Raw genomic sequence first — 19,284 nt, 5'->3', positions numbered from 1 at the left:
AAAACTGCAAATGAGTGAATAAAAAAATTAGGCCTCACCAGGTGGTCAGACCGTAATTGTGGGTGACACAAGATGGTGGCCAGACTATAATTTTGGGAGGTTACCGACTGGCAAATCTGTTTGCTCCCCCAAATGTGAAAATGACCAAATTACTTTTTCCTCTAATGTGGTTCCATATCCTTTGGAAAAGTAACTTCTCTGTTTTCTTTTCTGTAACTTAGCGTCCTGTTGTTGCCAAGTAGGTCCTGTTGGTGTGTGGGTTGTTTTGTTTTTTGTTTTGTTTTTTAGATTTTAAGAGAGAACAAGCAGGGGAAGCAGCAGAGGGAGAGGGAGAAGCAGGCTCCCCGCTGAGCAGGGAGCCCGATGTGGGGCTCGATCCCAGGACCCTGGGATCATGACCTGAGCTGAAGGCAGATGCCTAACGACTGAGCCACGCAGGTGCCCCAACGTGTGTATTTCTATAACTTGGGTTTAAGAGCTGTTTCACTGTGGGCAGTGTTCCTGTGGGATCCTCGTCCCCAGGGTGTGTTTCCTGACAAGGTGTGAGTAAGGATCACCTGAAAGCATTTTCTAGCCATACTTGTCCGCCCCTTCTCAGACACAGTGGCCTAGAGGCTCATTTGCTGTTTAATGGCAAAGAACTAAAGAGTGAATTTGAACTGAGACCAAAAGATAGTTTTTGAAGACAGGATCATTCTAGATCCCACATGGATTATTAGTACTGAAGGTAGCATCTGAGCGTCATCGGGTTTTGGCAAGAGACAAACGTTCCGAAGGCCGGGGAGAAGAGCAGAGCACAGGCCCCGTGAACGTGCCATGCCAGGGTGCTCTTTGGACCCCAAAACAGGCCCAGATTCATCAGTCGTCCTGAAGGGTTGGTTTGAGGCCAGAAGGCCCGTGTGGCCGGTGCACTCCTGCTCCACACTCTGGGCTGAAAAGCAGGCCAGCCCCTGACCAGAGTGGATGGCATTGTGGTGGCCTTTGGGAAGATGCCATGGGGGGTACTCAAGAAATTTTAAAATAAATACAAGCAAGAAAATACCAATAGATACTGTTCTGTTTTTGGAGTCAGTAACTCCGCTAAACTTGAATTTTCACACTCATCAGTATAGTGGGATGGCTGCAAGTGAGGAGCCCGCAGATTACAAGACATCGACCTCGGTTTCTTTGTACTTACAATGTGGGGTCAGGGCTGCTGGGGGTAGGATAGCCCGCTCGTGTGGGAGCACTTGTGAGCCTGCTCATAGCCAGCCCTCAGTAAACTTCCGGTGTATTGCCGTCTGTTTCAGGGGGCGGAGGCCATGGTCCTGGAGAGCGTCATGTTTGCCATTCTCGCAGAGAGGTCGCTTGGGCCCAAGCTCTACGGCATCTTCCCCCAAGGCCGCCTGGAGCAGTTCATCCCGGTAAGGGGGGTTCTCGACTGGCCGGTTGACAGGTGCCACAGACAAAAGACGGATTCTTTGTCTTGGTCCTGTGGGAGCCTGAGATGTTGTGGGCTGACATAGTAAATGGGCCTTAGCGTTATGAAACTGTCTCAGAAATAAAGAAAAAATAGATTTCTATTGAATTTACATTAGAACCTCTGTCTTTCCTGCAAAGGTGTTCATCCAAATGAAAATATATATGAAACCTAACATTCCCTATTGTCCCCTAAAGCTGCTTGCCCTGAACCTTTCCCCTTTCCCCTTGTTCCTCTCAATTTCTGGACTGCCTTTAGAACTCCCTGCTGAGCCCCATGGCCCTGGCCACACCTGGGTCTTTGCCCTGTGGGACCGCCACTGCTCTCTGCCTTGTCTCCCCGCTCACTCCCTCTGCTTGAGTCTCCCCAGCTCCCAGGTACCTGTCAGCTTCCTCTGGCGTTCAGGGCCCAGCTCAAATCCAAGTCAGGACTGTGTGCCTTCTCTTGCTGTCCTGAGGCATTTCTAACGCTGCTGTCATAGCTTCAGCTGTGAGAGCACCTCAAGGACTGGGGTCACAAATGGGCTCACACCCTGCGTTGCGTGGCCACCTGTGTGTGCTGGGTTGCCCAGTACGGTCGGGCAGGTGGTTAAACACAGGACACCTGGCTGAAGGGATGCTCGACTTGCCAGGATTCAACCAGTGTTCAGCGGGAGGCTGGAGGAAGGGGTCCTAATCGTCTAATCTACTGCCCAGGGGTAGTCGCCTTCTTGGGACCTGGGTCCCGGGAGGGCTGCCCCCTGCTGGCTGGTGGTGGCCCTGTCTGTGCACCTGCCAGCCGGGAGCTGTGTGGAAACCCGCAACTAGACCCTCGCAGCAGACCTTCCGTCCCGCCCCGGCACCTGGCTCGCCACCTGGCGGTTTTTTCATTTATAACTGTCCCAGTGAAGACCAAAGCCTCCGACTGGCATGAGGATCAAATGAGATAATGAAGTGTCTGAAAGCATGGAAAATCGGAAATATTTTCTGTGGTTAGAAGTGGCGACGTCTTAAGGACACAACATTGAGTGAGAAAACCAGATCGTGGAAGCCTACACCTGGGATAGCACTTCAGTAAAGCCCACTGAAAGCAAAGTAAACACTGTTTAAAATGTACGTGTGTGGTAAGCCTTCTCTTTTCAGAGAAGGTGAAGGACCAGTGAGCACAAACCAGAGTAATCGGACTGTCCTGTCCTGGTTCAGGGTCCGTGGGTTGTAGCATCTGTGGGGTTGATACTGTGCTGGCTCTGAAATTCTAGCCTCTTCTGTGTATGATGTTTTGTATAGTGAAGATTTTTTGAAGTTCTGTTGAAGCGCTAGGTTGAACCACATGAAACTACCAGTCGTCAACTATGAGCCCAGAAACGGTGATTTCCCTTGGCTCAGCCTGCTGGAGTGCGTTATTCCCAGGTTACTCTTGAGCACCACGTGGGGTGGGATGGGTTCCACCTCGTCTGGTCCCCACAGCCGTTTTCCAGAGGGTACAGAGAGTAGTGACCTCCTAGGACCCTGGTCAGTCTCTGGGAAAGGAGCTTGGAACTCTGGAATACGTTCATCTTCGAGCACGGTTGGCCTTAGACTTTCCATGATGCCAAACGAAGTACTGGCATTTTTAAAAGCCCTGTGAAAGCTGAGTGAACTGTCACTAGAGCCGCGTCCCCTGTCCTTGGAGGTTTCCCGAGTGGAGGAGGCTGCGGCTGAGCCCGCCGGTGCCAGTCAGCTCCGAGCTCTCATCACCAGGCTCCCGCCATTTGTCGAGACCTCCCTGGCTGGGTGCCGGCCCAGGGCCCTTGCCTGCCTTGTCTGCTCTAGGTCAGAGCAGCCCCGCCAGGGACTCCATGTCGTGCTTCTCATTTTATGCAAGTCCGAAGGTCAGATGCAGAGGCCTGAGTAGCGAGCCTTTGGCCACGTGACTGTGAAGTGAGGATTACAGCCAGAATTGCAGCTGGGTTCTCTCCAACCCGCAGATGCCGCCCCCTCACCCCTGCGGCTGTGGCGCCTCTTTGGGCTTCTGCAGTGGGGCAGTGCGTGTGGGAAAGACAGATCTTGGCTGATGGTGATTTCCTCGGGAGGAGCTGGGCCCCTCGTGGCTTCGTTCTGCCGGGCGCCCTGAGAGCCTGCTCCGGGCCGGGTGGGGTGCTGCGGCCGCCGCGGAGGAGGGGGCGCGGCCCACCCTGAGCTCCTGGCCGTGCTCCAGAGGAGGACCTGTGCTGAGCACCACCTCTTGGCTGCGCGGGGTCAGCCCTGGGTGTCTGCGCCACTGAGGGAGTTGGACACAGGCTCATGCAGCCACCGTGAGACCCGGAGCCTTCCACGGGGTGCAGGGCGAGCCCTGGTGAGGGGGAGAGGGGCGAGGGGAGGGGGCGGGGTCTGCCGAAATGCTTACATGTGAGAAGGACCTTCTCACGGTTCAAAGGATTCAAAACAGAATTAGCCTGTGGGGCGTTGAGAAACGCTGAGAAACGATGTGGCAGTCACTGGGTCGCTGTCTGAGGGTGCGTCCTCGGGGAGGCCCGTGCGCCCCAGACAGACAGCGGTGCAACCGGCTGCTGGGTCTTAGCGGGTGGGGGGTGGATTGGGGATCGCACCCCTCCAAGCTCCCCGGAGAGGTGCTGTTTTCTGACTCCCTTGTTCCTTCCAGAGCCGGCGCTTAGACACTGAAGAATTAAGTGTGCCAGATATTTCTGCAGAAATAGCCGAGAAAATGGCTACGTTTCATGGTATGAAAATGCCATTCAATAAGGAACCAAAATGGCTTTTTGGAACAATGGAAAAGTAAGTGGTCAAACCGCTTGGCTCTAACTCAGTTTTTGGTTAGCGGCTGCCGGAGGTGCCAGAGTGAGTACGGGTTCACCCCGATGGCCCTCTGGTCCCCGAGTGGGCAGCCGGGCGGGAGATGAGCTTTCTGGAAAGCCTGCAGCCCCGGGCTCTGTCCCGCTGCCACGGCGGGGTTGGACTTGGCAGGAGCAGTGATTTTTGTTCTCCTTTCCCCTGCCAGGTACCTGAACCAGGTGCTGAGGATTACGTTCTCGGGGGAGCCCCGGCGGAGGCAGCTCCACCGCCTCCTGCGCTACAACCTGCCCCTGGAGCTGGAGCACCTGAGGTGAGCCCCGGGGAGGGTCGGGGGAGCTGTGGGGCTGGGGGTAGGGGCGCTGCGCGGTCTCTCTGAGCGCCCGACGGCGTCTCTCCCCTCCCTCCTGGGTGTGCATGGCGCTGGGGACATGGAGACCAGGACGGCCTTTGAGGTGCTTGTGTCTTATCAGGAGAGACAGAGACGAGCAAACGTGTCCCATAGCGTCCAGTTGTGATCAGAGGTGTGACGGAAGCGGGGGCTGGAGCCCACCAAGCAGGAGGGTCATGCTCTGGGTGGGGAGGGCCCGCGGGGCGGGAAGAGCTGGGTGTGCACGGGGGGGGGCTGCTGTGGCGCCCCAGGCTGAGCTGCGGCCAGGGGACGGCAGCGCGCTCAGAGCTCACGGTGACGGTGCCGTGGGGAGGCCGCACCAGGGAGGCTGCACGGTGGTGCCGAGCGCCAGTCCGGTCCCGGGCGTGGCGGCGTCTGACCCGAGATGTGATTCCCTCTCCAGGTCGCTACTCGAGTCCACCCCTTCTCCAGTTGTGTTTTGTCATAATGACTGCCAGGAAGGTAAGAACTGCTGCTGTTCCGTGAGGCCGGGTGTGTGCGTGTCCTTGGAAGCGGCCTCCAGCGTGTGTGACGAATGCCAGGTGTCTGTGCGGAGGGGCGTACATGCGTGAAATAATGAGACAGCCACCTGGCAGAGTGTTGTAGAGCTACGAAAAAGGAGGTCAAGTTTTTATGCAGACCAACAGGAAAATCACCAGGATCTATGAAGAGAAAAAAAGCAAGTTTTAGAAAAATACATGGGGTGTTCTCCCATTTTTGTAAAAAATGTATACAGAGAAGAGAAAATGAGAACATTCACTAAACTGGGAGCTTGGCCAAAGGACCGAAGCCTCCTGAGTCACATGTGTTCAGTATGTGACTCTGGTGAACATGTGACTTTGATCGTCAGAGAACGCAGTAAGAGGTGACTGCCCCGCTCAGTGCTGGGGGCCTTGCGCTGGCCGCACCTCGCAGGTGCCTGAGGCCGCCTGCTCTCCTGGGATCAGGTCACTCCCGGGACCTTGGGTTTCTGTGCCTTCCCTAAGGTAGGAGGCCGGGTGCTCTCCGTGTGACGTCAGACGGAGGCCCCACCTAGCTGGGCTAGCTCCCGCCGGTGCTGCAGGCTGGGCTTTGGGGAGGCTCTGCCTTGCTCTCGCTGTGCTCTCCATTGCAGCTGGCTCACGTCCCCTGTCGGCCCTTTTCCGGGCTTAGCAGTTTGTTTTTAATTTTGACGACAGTCCCTGTTAAAGACCAGTCATCACTCAGACATTAGTGCGATAGGTTACTTTATTAATTAGCTGATCATTGTTGACCAAGTCGAGTGGGGCGTAAATGTGCGTTAGCAGGTGATAGCCAGCTGCACAGATGTCACCAGAGGGGTCTGAAGGAGGTCTGCTGGCCAGTGAGAGGCTAGATGAGGCGGGGCTTGTACATTTACTTTGTTCTGCTGCTCTGGGCGTCTCCTTTTAATGGCCCCTGGACACAGAAGCTGTGTGCAGAAAAGCCTAGAAAGAGCGCCTCCTGCAGAAACCCGGAAAGGGCACGGCCAAAACACTAGCAAAACCTGGCTCACTGGTGCCTACACGCCAGCCGGTAGTGACAGATGCCCGATGCTGCGGCGAGTGTTGGGGGTCTGGCCGCCCGTTCACTTGGGGCCCAGAATCGAGCCTTACAGGGAATATGGTGGCAGGAACGCTGCCTGTGGCCTCCTCCTCGGAGAACCAAGTGAGGCAAAGCAGCGGGACCAAGTAGGGCCCATGGAGCCCTGCAGAGGCTCAGCGCCATGGCATCCTCATGAGGGAGGACAGCGGGACGCAGCTTCCTCGCTGCTGGGGGGCTGGGTTGGCTGGAACCCCAGCATGCTACAAGGCATTTTCCTTCGTGCCCCTGTGTGGAAGGTCTGGGGGTTGCTGCCCCAACAAGCCGTTCTTGTTCCCGGGCAAGCGCGGGGCCACGTTGCCTTTGGGCTGCTGTGAACAGGGGCCCTTGTGTCTGCGTGACCCTGGGCCTTCTGCCGAGGGCCTGGCCTTGGGAGGCTGTGCTGCTCCCGGCGCTCCGCGCCTGCACCCCCTCACTGTGTGGCCAGGGTTCCCTGACAGGATCACAACCACGCTTGGCCTTTCTGCTCAAGGACTTGCGCCTTCCACTGTCCACCACGCCCACAGTAAATGGCATGTCGTCCAAACCCTTTTGCAGGTAATATCTTAATGCTGGAGGGCAGAGAGAATTCCGAAAAGCAGAGACTGATGCTCATCGACTTCGAGTACAGCAGTTATAATTACAGGTGTGCGGCAGCCCCGGGAGGAGGTCGGCAGCCAGGCCCCCCGGCCCCGGGAGTCGCGCACTGTCCCGGCAGCCTGCGGCGGCCCAGGAAGCAGCCGGGCCTGTTCTGGGCGGGTGCGGGGCAGGCAGTGGTGACTGATCCGAATGCGGAATCTGGCGTTTGTCGGCTTCAGAGATGAGAGTACTGATCTTCTGCAGCCTCTGCCCGCGCTGGTTCTGCGACTATCCCGTGGCCTCTCCCTGTCCCTGAGGCAGTTGTCCCTGGGGGGGTCCTCAGGAAGGGCCGCTTGTTGCTGGGGGGCTGCTCACGACTCGGCCTTTTCCCTTCTCAGACCAGGGAGCCTGGTGGCTGGCAGTTTGCCCCCCTCTCTGCAGCTGCTCTTGCCTCTTTTTCAGGGGATTCGACATCGGGAATCATTTCTGCGAATGGATGTACGACTATAACTACGAAAAGTACCCGTTCTTCAGAGCAAACATCCTGAAGTACCCCACCCAGAAACAACAGGTGGGGGCGGCTGAGTGCGGGCTCAGCGCTGAACTGCAGGAGCCCGTTTTCTGCAGTTAGCATTGGTTGCATCTTTGTTTGTTTGTTTTTTAAAGATTTTATTTATTTATTTGTCAGAGAGTGCGCGAGCACAGGCAGACAGAGCGGCAGGCAGAGGCAGAGGGAGAAGCAGGCTCCCTGCCAAGCAAGGAGCCTGATGCGGGACTCGATCCCAGGACACCGGGATCATGACCCGAGCCGAAGGCAGCTGCCCAACCCACTGAGCCACCTAGGCATCCCTGCATCCTTGTTTTTAGTGACACCCCCCCCCCTTTTTGTTTTTAAGATTTTGTTTATTTGAGAGAGAGAGCGAGAGAGCACGCACAAGCAGCGGGGAGAGGGAGAAGCAGGCTCCCCACCGAGCAGTGAGCCTGATGTGGGTCTGGATCTCAGGACCCTGGGATCATGACCTGAGCCTAAGGCAGACACTTAGTAACTGAGCCACCCAGGTGCCCCTCATGGCACGCCTTTTAAATTTAAGAATGGTTATGCAAACCCTGTGGTTCTAAAATGTTACTTTGTGTCAGGACACAAACTTGACATTTTTATCCCTGTGCCAGAGAGAACCTGTGTTCATGCCGTTGGAGAGCACAGTCTGTAGCTCCTCCTGGCTTTTTGTAAAAAGCCCGGCCTCTGATCTGCCTCCTGGCCTCCTTCGTGGGGATCTCAGTGCTTCTGGTGTTTCCTGTGCGTGTTTCACTCTGTGTAGACAGAAGTGGTCTTTTGGGCACTGGGACTTAGTAGCTGCTGTGCTGTTACAGTTCCCTTTCCTGTCCTGAGTATGGGGAGCAGGGGCTGTGTGAAGAATCACCCCATGAGGGGCACGCCTGGGAGTCCCAGGGTCCTGGGATCGAGCCCCATGTTGGACTCCCTGCTCAGCGGGGCGTCTGCTTCTCCCTCTCCCTCTGCTTCTCCTCATCCCACTTGTTCTCTCTCTGAAATATATAAAGTCTTTAAAAAAAAGAAAAAGAAAGAAGTCACCCTGTGGGAAGTTCCTCCTTGGGATCCCCCTGCTCCACTCCTCAGCTGCCGTTGGAGCCGTGGGTTGACAGTGAGTGAGCAGCGATGTGGAAGCAGGCTGCGCTGGAGAGAGGGTATCCCGAGCCTGCGCAGGGCAGCTGCCCACCCCCTTTGCAATGGCAGCTACAGGACAGCCCCTCCCGTGGAGCCCCTGCCAGCTCGGCCGTGTTTCCGAGAGGTCAGAGAGGCATGGGGGCAGGGGTGTGATGGGTTGCTGAACTTCACTCGGGAGAGGTCTCTTGAGCACAGGCGTGTGCCAGGCACGGTGATCCTGTCTTCAGCAGGTCGGCCTCCTCCTGCCGCACGCTGGGGCCGACTGACCAGCTTGAGTATGTCCCAAGCCTCCAGGTCACACGTGGGGGGAGGAGGAGACCCAGCAGCAGTCTTTGTAAAAGCCTTTGTGAACGCTGGGCAGCCCCAGAGGTGCCACTCTCCAGCCAGGAGTGGGGGGGCGGTTCTGCCGGTGAGAAGGCAGGTTCCGTGGCGATGGGCGGCAGAGCCGTGTGGGCGCCCGCATCACACAGCCATGGAAATCCAGTTCCATTTCGGTTTTCTGAGGAGCTTTACAAGTGACGGAGAGCTGCTGCTTTTCATTTCCTACCCTTTCTGCGCCCAGTAGGTAATCTCGTGCTTTTCTCTCTTTAGTCCACTAAAGAGAAGTTGTAAAATGTTAAACTTTTGTCTTGGAATTCCTAAAATAAAGCATCCAAATGAGGTGTGTCATTTCGGAAAGCTCTGCTGGGCTCTGTTAGTCTCTTGCTTGGGAGTTTTTGATCCATGCACATACATGAAACAGGCTTTAGTGGCCATTTAAAAAAATTACTATTTATATCTGGTTTGGAGTGAAAATTATACTGGTCGGATAACATGAGTTTGGTGTCCCTTTGTAATTTTCTGGACCAAACTTAGATGAAATGATGTTCTTCGAAAATTTGGTAGACTTTGTAAGAAAGCGCGGGCCTGTTTTGTCAGTCGCTCTCAAAGCAGGGCTCTTGAACTGTGGCCTAGAACTTCAGGTGAGGGGAGGCCACCAGTTACTGTTTCTTAGGGTATCGACCTTTTCAGATTTTCTGTCTTCATTGGCCAATTGAGCATTTAGTATCCCAGAAATTAACCCAGCTCGTGTGGCGGTTCAGGCGTGGGTTTTAAAAATGGTGCTTGGATTTGAACCCAGATCTGCCAGTGTTCACTGTCCCCTGCTGACGCCGTGTGCTTCCATTTCCTCGTGTGCAGAAACAAACGCTCAGGACGGTGGCTGCTACCTAGACTTGAACAGGCCTGGGCCATCCCCTTGCCTGGGCCGGGGTTACTTCTTCCAGAACACCCTGTGAGGACAGCGCTCAGACTGGAACACTGCTCTCTGGGGGGAGGGGGTGCCGAGGGTGAGAGCTGCCTAGGAGAGGGCAGATGGGCGAGGTGGTGGCAGGCAGTGTGGCGGTCCAACGAGGTGATCGGTTAATGCGCTTTTCTGGGTAGAGCCACTGCCTGCTGTTTCCTTCGGTATAAAAGAAAGTGAGTGGTGATTTGCTCTGTTCTGGTGCCATTACGTATAGTGCGAGGTCGGGGGGGCGGGGGTCTCCTAAATCCGGATTCGCGGGCCGGCTACGCGTGGGACCTGGTAGCACCTCTTCTCCAAACCAGAGTTAGACCTTCCCAGTTTACGGACACACACGTGTCACCCCGGCATCTCGGAGGTGGAAGGCCCCGTGGCGTGGTCTGGTCGGCTCCGCTCTGCTGGCGCATCTGCCGGGGACCTCGGGCTGCGAGGGAGTGGCTGTGCACCATGCCAGCCCGTCCGCGGAGATGCATGATACAGGCTTACCCTGCTTAGCGACCAGGCCGTGGGAAACGGTTGTGGAGTCAATTCCACCTGGGTGATTTTGTCCAGAAGTAGTCTTGGTTTCCTCTGCTTGACTTGCTGACAGTGCAGCGAGTCTGGTAGGGCTCTGCCAGGAAGCTGGAGATCGCTGCCCCCCACAAGCGAGCTTCCGTGCTCCCACCGGGCACCGAGCTCCTCCGGGCTCCGCCGGCCCTGCGGGGGTCCGCTGGTGCGTCGTGCTTCCTGAAACGACTTCCTGACAGCTGCTGACACCGTCTGTCTCGCCGTCACTGACTCTAATGTGATTTCTTTTTTTTTAAAGCTCCATTTTATTTCCAATTACTTGGCTGCATTCCATAATGAATTTGAAAACCTCAGTAATGAAGAAAAGTCCATTATAGAAGAAGAAATGTTGCTTGAAGTCAATAGGTAATTTTTTTTTTTTTGTTAATTTATAAAATAGCTGTGTGTTTACAGACTATAGTCAGGGTGCCAGCCTGCAGTCATGAGTATTTTAGGAGCTTCTTTATACCCATACGTTTCCGGGACTCATACTCTGTCAAAAACTGCTCATCTGGCACCTCTCCAGATGTCCGCACGCAGCAGGTGCGGAGAGCGGGGTCAGGGTACAGGGTCGGGCACGTGGGTGGCGCTCTGCGCTCTAAGCCACATGCCGCAGGACTGTACAAGGCAGTGCCGCCTGCGGCCTGGGCCCTCTTGTCGCTTGGTGCTTGTCGGGCGGTGGGTGCCATCCAGAAATGTGTTTCTTTTAAAAACTAATTACAAATTGTGAGTGTTGGTTTTGAGTCTTGCTCTTAAAGTGTTTAGTCAGTAGCTCTCAAAGCAGGGCTGAGAAACTTCTGGATTTTGTGAAAGTCTTTGATAAAAATGTTTAAGTGCCTTTGGCCCCCCCCTTGTCCTGTCCAGCCCACTTGCCACAGATCACCTCTTCCTGAAGTGTCCACAACCCTGTTGCCGGGCATGTGGCCACCCTCGCTGTCCCGGGACTCCCCCTGCTGCCTAGATCTTCCCTCTCTAGTTCTAGCATGGATGGAAATAGAAAAATTGAGGAGACCCCAACAGAAGGGGTAGCCCAAGGCACGTGTAGGGGATTGGGGACCACAAGAGAAACCGTTGGGTTTGAGGAGAACACTGAAGCGTTCAGGGAAGCCCACAGGCACGTCGTGAGGGGAACTTGGGTTCGCGGCAATGGGGGCCATGGCACGGCATAGAGATGGGGACCGCCAGGCTCCCCTCTGCTCTGTTTCACTGCTGTGCAAGGGCAGGGGTGAGGGCGAGGTGGCATCCTACCTCCGGAAAGTCAGCGAGTCACCAGAGGCCTGCACGTTCTCCTCTCACTGTACGATGCCTGCAGGGTTGCTGATGCCCCGTGCTCACACCTGAAGCAGAGTTTCTTTCCCAGCATAGCGCACGCACCGCCTGCATGGCTTCCCGGCCTCCGTGTGAGTCCCGGGACGGTAGCCGTGCGCCAGGGACGGCTGCTGGGAGTGTCCACACTGCAAGTCCACCTGTCCCCAGCCGGAGGAGGAAGAGGCCAGCTGTGGTGCCCCCAGCCTGTTCTCCATCCCCGGGGACTAGAATCCTGTTGAGTGGGCCAGGGCTGACTAGGTTTGCGCCCCAGTGAGTTGCGGGGCCCGCTAGCAGGAAATCCCATCCCTGGGCCTGTGGCCGGTGCCACACATCTCACGTGCGTCTCCTGCTTTTGTAATTACAGGTTTGCCCTTGCATCCCATTTCTTCTGGGGACTTTGGTCCATCGTGCAGGCCAAGATTTCATCCATTGAATTTGGATACATGGTATGTTCTTCGATTCCCGGAAACAAAATTGTTCCCCGTGTTTTGAGCGCTGGCGGGGGAACGCACGGTCGTCTTCACAGAGGGCTGCCCGTGTCGCCGCACAGTGAACCCACCTTGGCTCCGTGTGTGCCATTGGAGGTGGCCTCACTCGCAGGGCAGCAGGCCCACCTCCCCTGCTTCAGAGAGCTGCTGTGCGGCCTTGTGGCTCCGATGGAGGATGTAGAAATCAGATCCTAGCATGTAGCCCTTGACCTCCGTCCCTTCTGGCGCAAGGGGCTGCGGGTGTGGGAGTGCCCTGATGTGTTCTGCGGCTCCGCTCCTGGGCCTGCAGCGCCCCGCTTCGAGCCAGCAGCCGGTGCTGACCGGCAGAGCCGTCCTGTTTGCTGCAGGCAGATGTGACAAGACAGGCTGTCATCTTCTTCCAGCCTTGGAAACTGTCCTTGACATAGACAGTTTTAGCTGCGAGTCCAGCCTTCTGCTGCCCCCATTAAGGAGTGTTGGTGGCGTGTCCTGTGGTGGGGGCACCGTCTGTGGCAAGCACCCGGCTTTAGGAAGGTGGAGGGAATGACGAGCTCATTTCATCCTCCCAGTCCTGTGTTAAGCTGATTTCTGCTTCCAGGTGGATGGTTTGGTAACACACAGATGCTGTTTGGCCAAAGAAGGGGGAATAAGGAATTTTAAAGCAGATGTAGAGCCATGGTTAAATGATGTTGTTAAGACAAAGTACAGGGGCACCTTGGGTGGCTCAGTGGGTTAAGCCTCTGCCTTCGGCTCAGGTCATGATCTCAGGGTCCTGGGATCGAGCCCCGCTTCGGGCTCTCTGCTCAGCGGGGAGCCTGCTTCCCCCTCTCTCTCTGCCTGACTCTGTGCCTACTTGTGATCTGTCAAGTAAATAAATAAAATCTTTTTAAAAATGTTTTAAAAAAAGACAAAGTACACATCAAAAATATTACCAAAGCAAGGAATAATTTCATAATAATAAAGGGATCAATGAATCCAGAAGATACTAAAAAAAAAAAAATCCTAAAGGTGTACATACCTGTCTTGCCTCAAAAGACCTAAAGCAAAACCTGAGAAAACAGCAGCGGGAGGGATGGAGGAGGGGACCGCACTCTCGCCCAGCCTGATGTATCAAGCGCCCAGCTGCTGCGTGTATGTCCTTGCCCATGAATATGGCACATTCATCAAGATAGACCGTATGCTGGGCATTGGGAAGCAGGTCTCAAGCTGGAAAGGACTGAACCACAGAGGATATTCTCTGACCACGGGGGAATTAGGAAAGCAACAACAAAATCTTGAAAATTCCTAATTATTTGGAAATTAAGTAGTACACCTACGTAAACCCCAGATCAAAGAAGAAATGAAATAGAAGCTATTTTGAACAAATTATAATGAAAACACAGTATATCAGAATTTGTGGGATACGGTTAAAGCAGGTTTCAAAAATTTGCGGCTTTGAAGGTTATACATTTGTATTAGATAAGGAAGTTCTCAAATCAGTGACTAAAGCTTTTGCCTTAAGCTAGAAAAAGAAAAACCAACCTAAGGCCGAAGTTGGTAGAACTAGGTACAGGAGGGGAGCCTCGCTGGCTCAGTCGGTGGAACATGTGACTCTTGATCTCAGGGTCGTGAGTTCAAGCCCCACATTAGGAGTGGAGCCTGCTTTTAAAAAATAAAGAACTAAATAAAGCTAAAAGCAGAAATCCTTGAAATAGGAAATGCGTGGGCAAAAGGAAAGAATCGGTGAAACCAAAAGTTCGTTCTTCGAAGAGCTCAATACAATTTACAAACTTTTGGCTATACTGAGCAACCAAGAATGAAAAGACACACATGACCAGGCTCAGTACAAGGGGAAGACCTCGCTCTGGAGCCTACGAACGGTAAAAGGGTAAGAGAATATTATGAATAATTTTATGCCAGCGGATTTGATAGAGTGCGTGAAATGTGCACATTTCTTGGAAGATACAAATGACAAAAATTAACCTAACACATGGTCATGTGGTTATTGAATGAACTGAATTCATACTCCAAAAACTTCCCTGTAGAATAAAGTGCTGGTCCTGGTGAATATCGTCAAACACTTAAGGAAGAAATCATACTGGTTCTGCACAGAGTTTTAGAAACTAAAGACTCATTCGATGAAGCATTGCCCTGATGCTGAAAGGAGACAAAGACATTTCAAGAAAACGGAAGATCAGTGGCCTTCATGAACAGGACAGAAAAAGCATTATCAAAATATTAGCAGGAATTAAAGGTGACATTTACAAGAAGATAATGTGATCAAGTAGCATGTATCTCCGGAATGCAAGGGTTAACAATTTAACATTTTAAAAACCTGTTCGTGTAATTCAGCGTGTTAACAGAATGAAGGAGAAAAACCATATTCTCAGTGAATGCAGGAAAAGCATTTGACAAAATCCAGTACCCATTCACACACACACACAAAAGCCTCCGTAAAGTAGGAATGCAAGGGTCCTTCCTCAGCCAGGCACAGGGCACATATGAAAACCTACAGCTGGTATCGGGAGAGCTGGCGTGCTCCTGGTCACCAGAGCCCTAGAGTGAGAGCAAGGCAGGCGCACCCCTCCTATGACCCGCACCCCCCGGGCCCCGGAGCACCTAACTAGCATAGTAAGGCCAGGAAAAGAGATGAAATGCAAAAATACAGGAAAGGAAGTAGAAAAACTGCCTTTATATTGTTGATGACATGATCAAATACATGAGAAAATAGGAAAGAATCAACAGAAACGCCATTTAAGCTGTGGGGTGAGTTTACGGGGGTCACAGGGTACAAGGGCAGTGCTCGATGATAACCAGCTTTATTGTACACGGGAGAAACAGTCACAAATGAAATGTCGTTGGGTTTACAGTGGTATAAAAACATGAAATACTGGGGTGCCTGGGTGGCTCAGTGAGTTAAAGCCTCTGCCTTCGGCTCAGGTCATGATCCCAGGGTCCTGGGATCGAGCCCCACATCGGGCTCTCTGCTCAGCGGGGAGCCTGCTTCTTCCCCTCTCTCTGCCTGCCTCTCCGCCTACTTGTGATCTCTCTCTGTCAAATAAATAAATAAATCTTAAAAACCATGAAATACTTAGGGATGAGATTTTTAATATATGTGCCTGATCTTCACACTGAGAAGTGTAAGACATCGCTAAAATAAATGGACAGCAAGACCACATTTATGGCTTCAGAAGACTCCATATTAAGAGTCTGTTCTCCCCAAACTGATTTCCACAGTCTCCATGATCCCAGTCAGAATCTCCACAGGCTTTTTGGCAGAAAATGCTAAGTTCTAAAATATGTGTGACTAAAACAGTGTCGGAGGACTGATTGTGCCCGATTTCACGATGTATGGAGACAGGCATTGGTGTAAAGGCAAGTATCCGATGCCCCAAAGCACACTAACACACACGGCCCGCTGACCTGCCACGGAAGGGCCACGCTAATTCATCGGGGAAGGGATTCGATTTTCAAAGCTGACGTGGGAACAGCTAAAAAGCCACCTGGGGAAAAGTAATGAACCTTGATCTTCTGCCATACACACAAATGAACTTGAAATGATAACAGACCTAAGTGTACAAGCATCTGGAAAGCAAAGAAGAAAAGCTTTGTGACCACGACAGAGATTTCTTGGGTTACGTGAAGCACTGACCATAAATGAGAAAAGATCCGGTAAGTTGGGCTTAATCAAAATGAAAAACTTGTGCTTTATGAATGACACCATTAAGAAAAGAAAAAGGCAAGCACAGAGTTGGAGAAAACGTTGCCAGTCTCTAACAAGGACTCGTATCTAGAATGCATAAAGAGCTCACAACTTAGCAGGAAACCAGACGCGCTACTGTATAACAGGCAGAAGATTCGAACACATCACAGAAGATAAAGGAATGACCAGTAAACACCTCTCGGTCTGACTAATGTCATTGGTCGTACACAAAATGCAAATTAAATCCCCAGTGAGCTACGCTGCACACCTGTGATGGCTCAGACCGAGGACCCCGACGGTACCCAGTGTGGGCAACGACCTGAGCAGCGGGCACTCGCGTGTGTTGCTGAGGGGGAGGTAGAAGGTCTGACCCGCCTGGAAGACGGCCTGACGGTACACGTGGCGGGCAGCCCGGCAGCCGCCTGCTTCGGTTCTGACCCGAAAGAAGCGAAAGCCCGTTCCCACACCGCGCGCGGCACTCGGGTGCACACGGCAGCTTTCTGTTCAGTTGCCCTGACCTGGAAAGCGCCTGCCTGCCGGTCAGGTGAGTGGGTATTTGTGCTGTCATGAGCCATCAGACAAGTGCTCCGCGGGAAACGGGAGCGAACCCCGGACCCTCACAGCAGCGTGGAGGAGTCCCGGAAACGGACTGAGTAAGACAAGCCAGACACGGAGTCAGCCCACGCCGGGTGAGTCCACTTAGGGGAAAGCTGTCTGCGGCGATCGGGGATGGAAACCAGGTCAGAGGCTGCCTGAGGCCGCGCGCCAGGACCCACGGAAGCCGAGCGTGCTGGGGGGCCTCCGGCAGGATGCCGGAGCTGAGCTCCGTGGACGCATTTGTGAAAAACGCCCGGCTCCGCGAAGGGGATCGTTTTTGTGGTCAGCAAGTTACACCCCGATGCAGAGTTTGCGGCAGCGATGCTGTAACCTTCCTGGCAGTCCTTTCCATCCCGAGTGGGTGGCTTCAGAGGCTGCGCTGTCCACCCTGAGGGATGGGGGCGGGAGCAGACCGGGAGATGCCCGGGGGCTGGACGATTCTTGCGCAGACAGGACTCGGGACCAGTGTTTCTGCCGTCCCTTTCGGGCCCTGTGCCGTAATCCTGCGGGTGATCCCAGAAAGCTGGGGTACCTTCTTTCTCGCACCTCCGCTCTGTACTTGCTGGCTCAGCCCTGGGGACCTGCTGCTTTGAGAGAAGAGCCTGCATTGGAGTCTGTGCCCGCAACCTTCAGTGTAAACAAGAGGGTGAAGCTGGGCAGCGCCAGCCGTGTAGACAGAAGGCCCACCCTGGTTGCCATACCGGGGTGGCCGGGGTGCCTGAGCTAGGTGTCTGGGCTCCTGATGGCCTGCGGAGCCGGAGCCACTCTGTTCTGTGCCCTCGGTGGTGGCGGGTGCACAGGCCTGGGTGGGACCTGGGCGGCCTTGGGTGGGAGTCCTTGGTGAGACTGCTCTTTGTTGTGTCTCCTAGGACTATGCCCAAGCAAGGTTCGATGCCTACTTCGACCAGAAGAGGAAGCTCGGGGTGTGAGCGTGGAGGCGCCATCCACTTCATCCCTGGACTGCGTGGGGGCGGCCGAGCCAGCGGGGCCTTCCGTGCTCCAACAGCTGTCGCCGCGGCAAGCTTGGATGGCTCGCAGCCGGACGCAGATGTGTATGATACGAAAGACTGTATTAAAATTGAGTAACATTTATATCCTGTCTTGTTCACGATTTCACTAGGACCCTGCAGTGAGATCGGGAGGCAGGAACATAGTACAGCAGTGCAATACCTCCGAGTCTAGAGAAGGCAGCTTCTGTCGGGGCCCGGAGCTCGCGGCCAGCTGCGGCAGACAGCACGAGCAAACAGTGTTTCTGCGGGTACTTTTTTTGGTTAATGTCAGTTTTTCAAGGGTTTGAATTCACGTGCTGGGGCACGCTGTGACCAGGCCCTCGGTAGTTGACAACATATGTAGACGCCGCCGGCTCCCGAGGGCGGTGAGCGAGTCGGGACAGACTGTGACATTGCTTTGCGGCCTGGCCGACCGCGAGTCCCCCAAAGCTGCTTCCTCACCCTTCTGGTCCCCATGGCGGAGGCTTGAGGCCGCAGACCCCGTGTGGGGGGCCGGCCGTTGGCTCCGTCCAATGAATGTAGCTCCTTGGGGCTGTTGTACACACTTCGTCCCGCAGCCTCTGCCCCACCCTTCTCAACCGAATGTGCTTTACTAACCCCAGTCTCCGGCCGGCGGGAGCTGTGGCCATGGAGGCCCGGCCGCTGGCTGAGGGGCGGTGCGGGCACCCACGGACACACTCGCCTCCCGCCTACCCTCCCCCAAAAACGCAGCCTTCACTCTGCTCTCTGCGGCCTTTCCTCTTCCTCCTCTGCTCAGCCCCGGCTTGCGGACTCTCTGCCAGGGCTGGTGCACCCGGCGGGGAGAGGGCGGCCTGGCCTGGGCTCTTGTCCGGCTCCCCCTGCCCTCCCTGCTCCCGCTGTCCCTGACGGGGTCCTCCTGATGGGGACGAGCAGCTGTATGGGAAGGTGGGGGTTCCCTGGAGCTGTGAAACCGCATATATTCAATATCCTTGGGGATAGGGGTTTCTACTCTGAGCTCTTACTCAAATTGCCGTTGCCGTTTCTGCTACCAGAGATTGTAGCATACAAACAATAAAACCGTATGAATCCCGTCCTCAGTGTCCTCCTTGGGTGTGTCCTAAAGCCCAGGCAGGGCTCCTGTTACCTGGTCATGCTGGTGGAGGGCTCCTGGCCAGTCCTCTCAACTCTCCACCCTCCCTCCCACAGAGACCCCTGGAAGCACGGAGAAGCAACTGGGAGCTGTGGGATTTGCTGGTAGAAACTGGAAGGCTGGCTTGGTCAAGGCAGGAGGAAGATTTCCCTTCCAGACATTTAAAAGTTTAGCCAGGTGAATGTTTGTTGGTATCCAAGCAATGAAACTGAGCAGTAAATGATACCACCCTCCCGTGTAAGGGGGATGCTTACCCCCACTCCTCCCTGTGACATCCCGAGGCCCTGAGCAGGGCAGCCCTGGCCCTGGGGGATGGGCTTCCCCCAGCAGCTGGCCAAATGAGAGCCACTGCGATGGCGATGCCCGGCTTGCCCTGCCCGGGCAGCTCTGGCCTCAAAGCAGCCTTTGTTCCTGAGGCCTCCTGCCGGAAAAGCCACTTTGCGGCTCCTCACCCCAGGACGGAAGGCCTCTGGGAAGCACAGGCTCCACCTCCCAGCCGGCGGTGGGACCCAGGCCAGAAAGACATGCACAATGCCACACTCCAGCCCCCTAGCCGAAGGAGCAGGACTGGTCACCCAGGGAGAGTTGGGAGAGACCGTGGCCTTCACCGAAGGGGCGGCAGGACCCAGAGTCCAGCTCAGCCCTCTTCCTGACACTCCGAGCCCTGGACAATGGGGCTGCCTGCACAGCCTCTGCTCTTTTCTGCAGGATGGGGTGTGTGTTTCTCTCTCCACTGCTGGGTCAGGCTCTGGAGTCCCAGGCTGCTCCCTGCCCCCTGGGGTGGGGCTGGCGCCAGGGCAGCCCATCATGCCGGGCACCACC

The 19,284-nt window shown here is 54.7% G+C and overlaps 1 protein-coding gene across 2 annotated transcripts in view; it reads left to right on the top strand.

Moving 5' to 3' along the window:
• Nucleotides 1-17,433, top strand: part of CHKA (choline kinase alpha) — a 58,950-nt gene extending 41,517 nt beyond the window's left edge. For both annotated transcript variants that reach the window (XM_032879667.1, XM_032879666.1), the window contains 9 exons: nucleotides 1,290-1,403; nucleotides 4,079-4,212; nucleotides 4,436-4,540; nucleotides 5,022-5,080; nucleotides 6,755-6,842; nucleotides 7,238-7,346; nucleotides 10,547-10,653; nucleotides 11,960-12,041; nucleotides 17,211-17,433. In XM_032879667.1, the coding sequence (XP_032735558.1) occupies nucleotides 1,290-1,403; nucleotides 4,079-4,212; nucleotides 4,436-4,540; nucleotides 5,022-5,080; nucleotides 6,755-6,842; nucleotides 7,238-7,346; nucleotides 10,547-10,653; nucleotides 11,960-12,041; nucleotides 17,211-17,270 (858 nt within the window). In that variant the 3' untranslated portion in view covers nucleotides 17,271-17,433. The remainder of the gene's footprint in view (nucleotides 1-1,289; nucleotides 1,404-4,078; nucleotides 4,213-4,435; nucleotides 4,541-5,021; nucleotides 5,081-6,754; nucleotides 6,843-7,237; nucleotides 7,347-10,546; nucleotides 10,654-11,959; nucleotides 12,042-17,210) is intronic.
• The last annotated feature ends 1,851 nt before the right edge of the window (nucleotides 17,434-19,284 follow it).

This window comes from Lontra canadensis, unplaced genomic scaffold (genome assembly GCF_010015895.1).
Source record: "Lontra canadensis isolate GAN:19392208 unplaced genomic scaffold, GSC_riverotter_1.0 scaffold66, whole genome shotgun sequence".
NCBI classification, from domain to species: domain Eukaryota; kingdom Metazoa; phylum Chordata; class Mammalia; order Carnivora; family Mustelidae; genus Lontra; species Lontra canadensis.
This window is presented reverse-complemented; position numbering and strand designations above follow the sequence as displayed.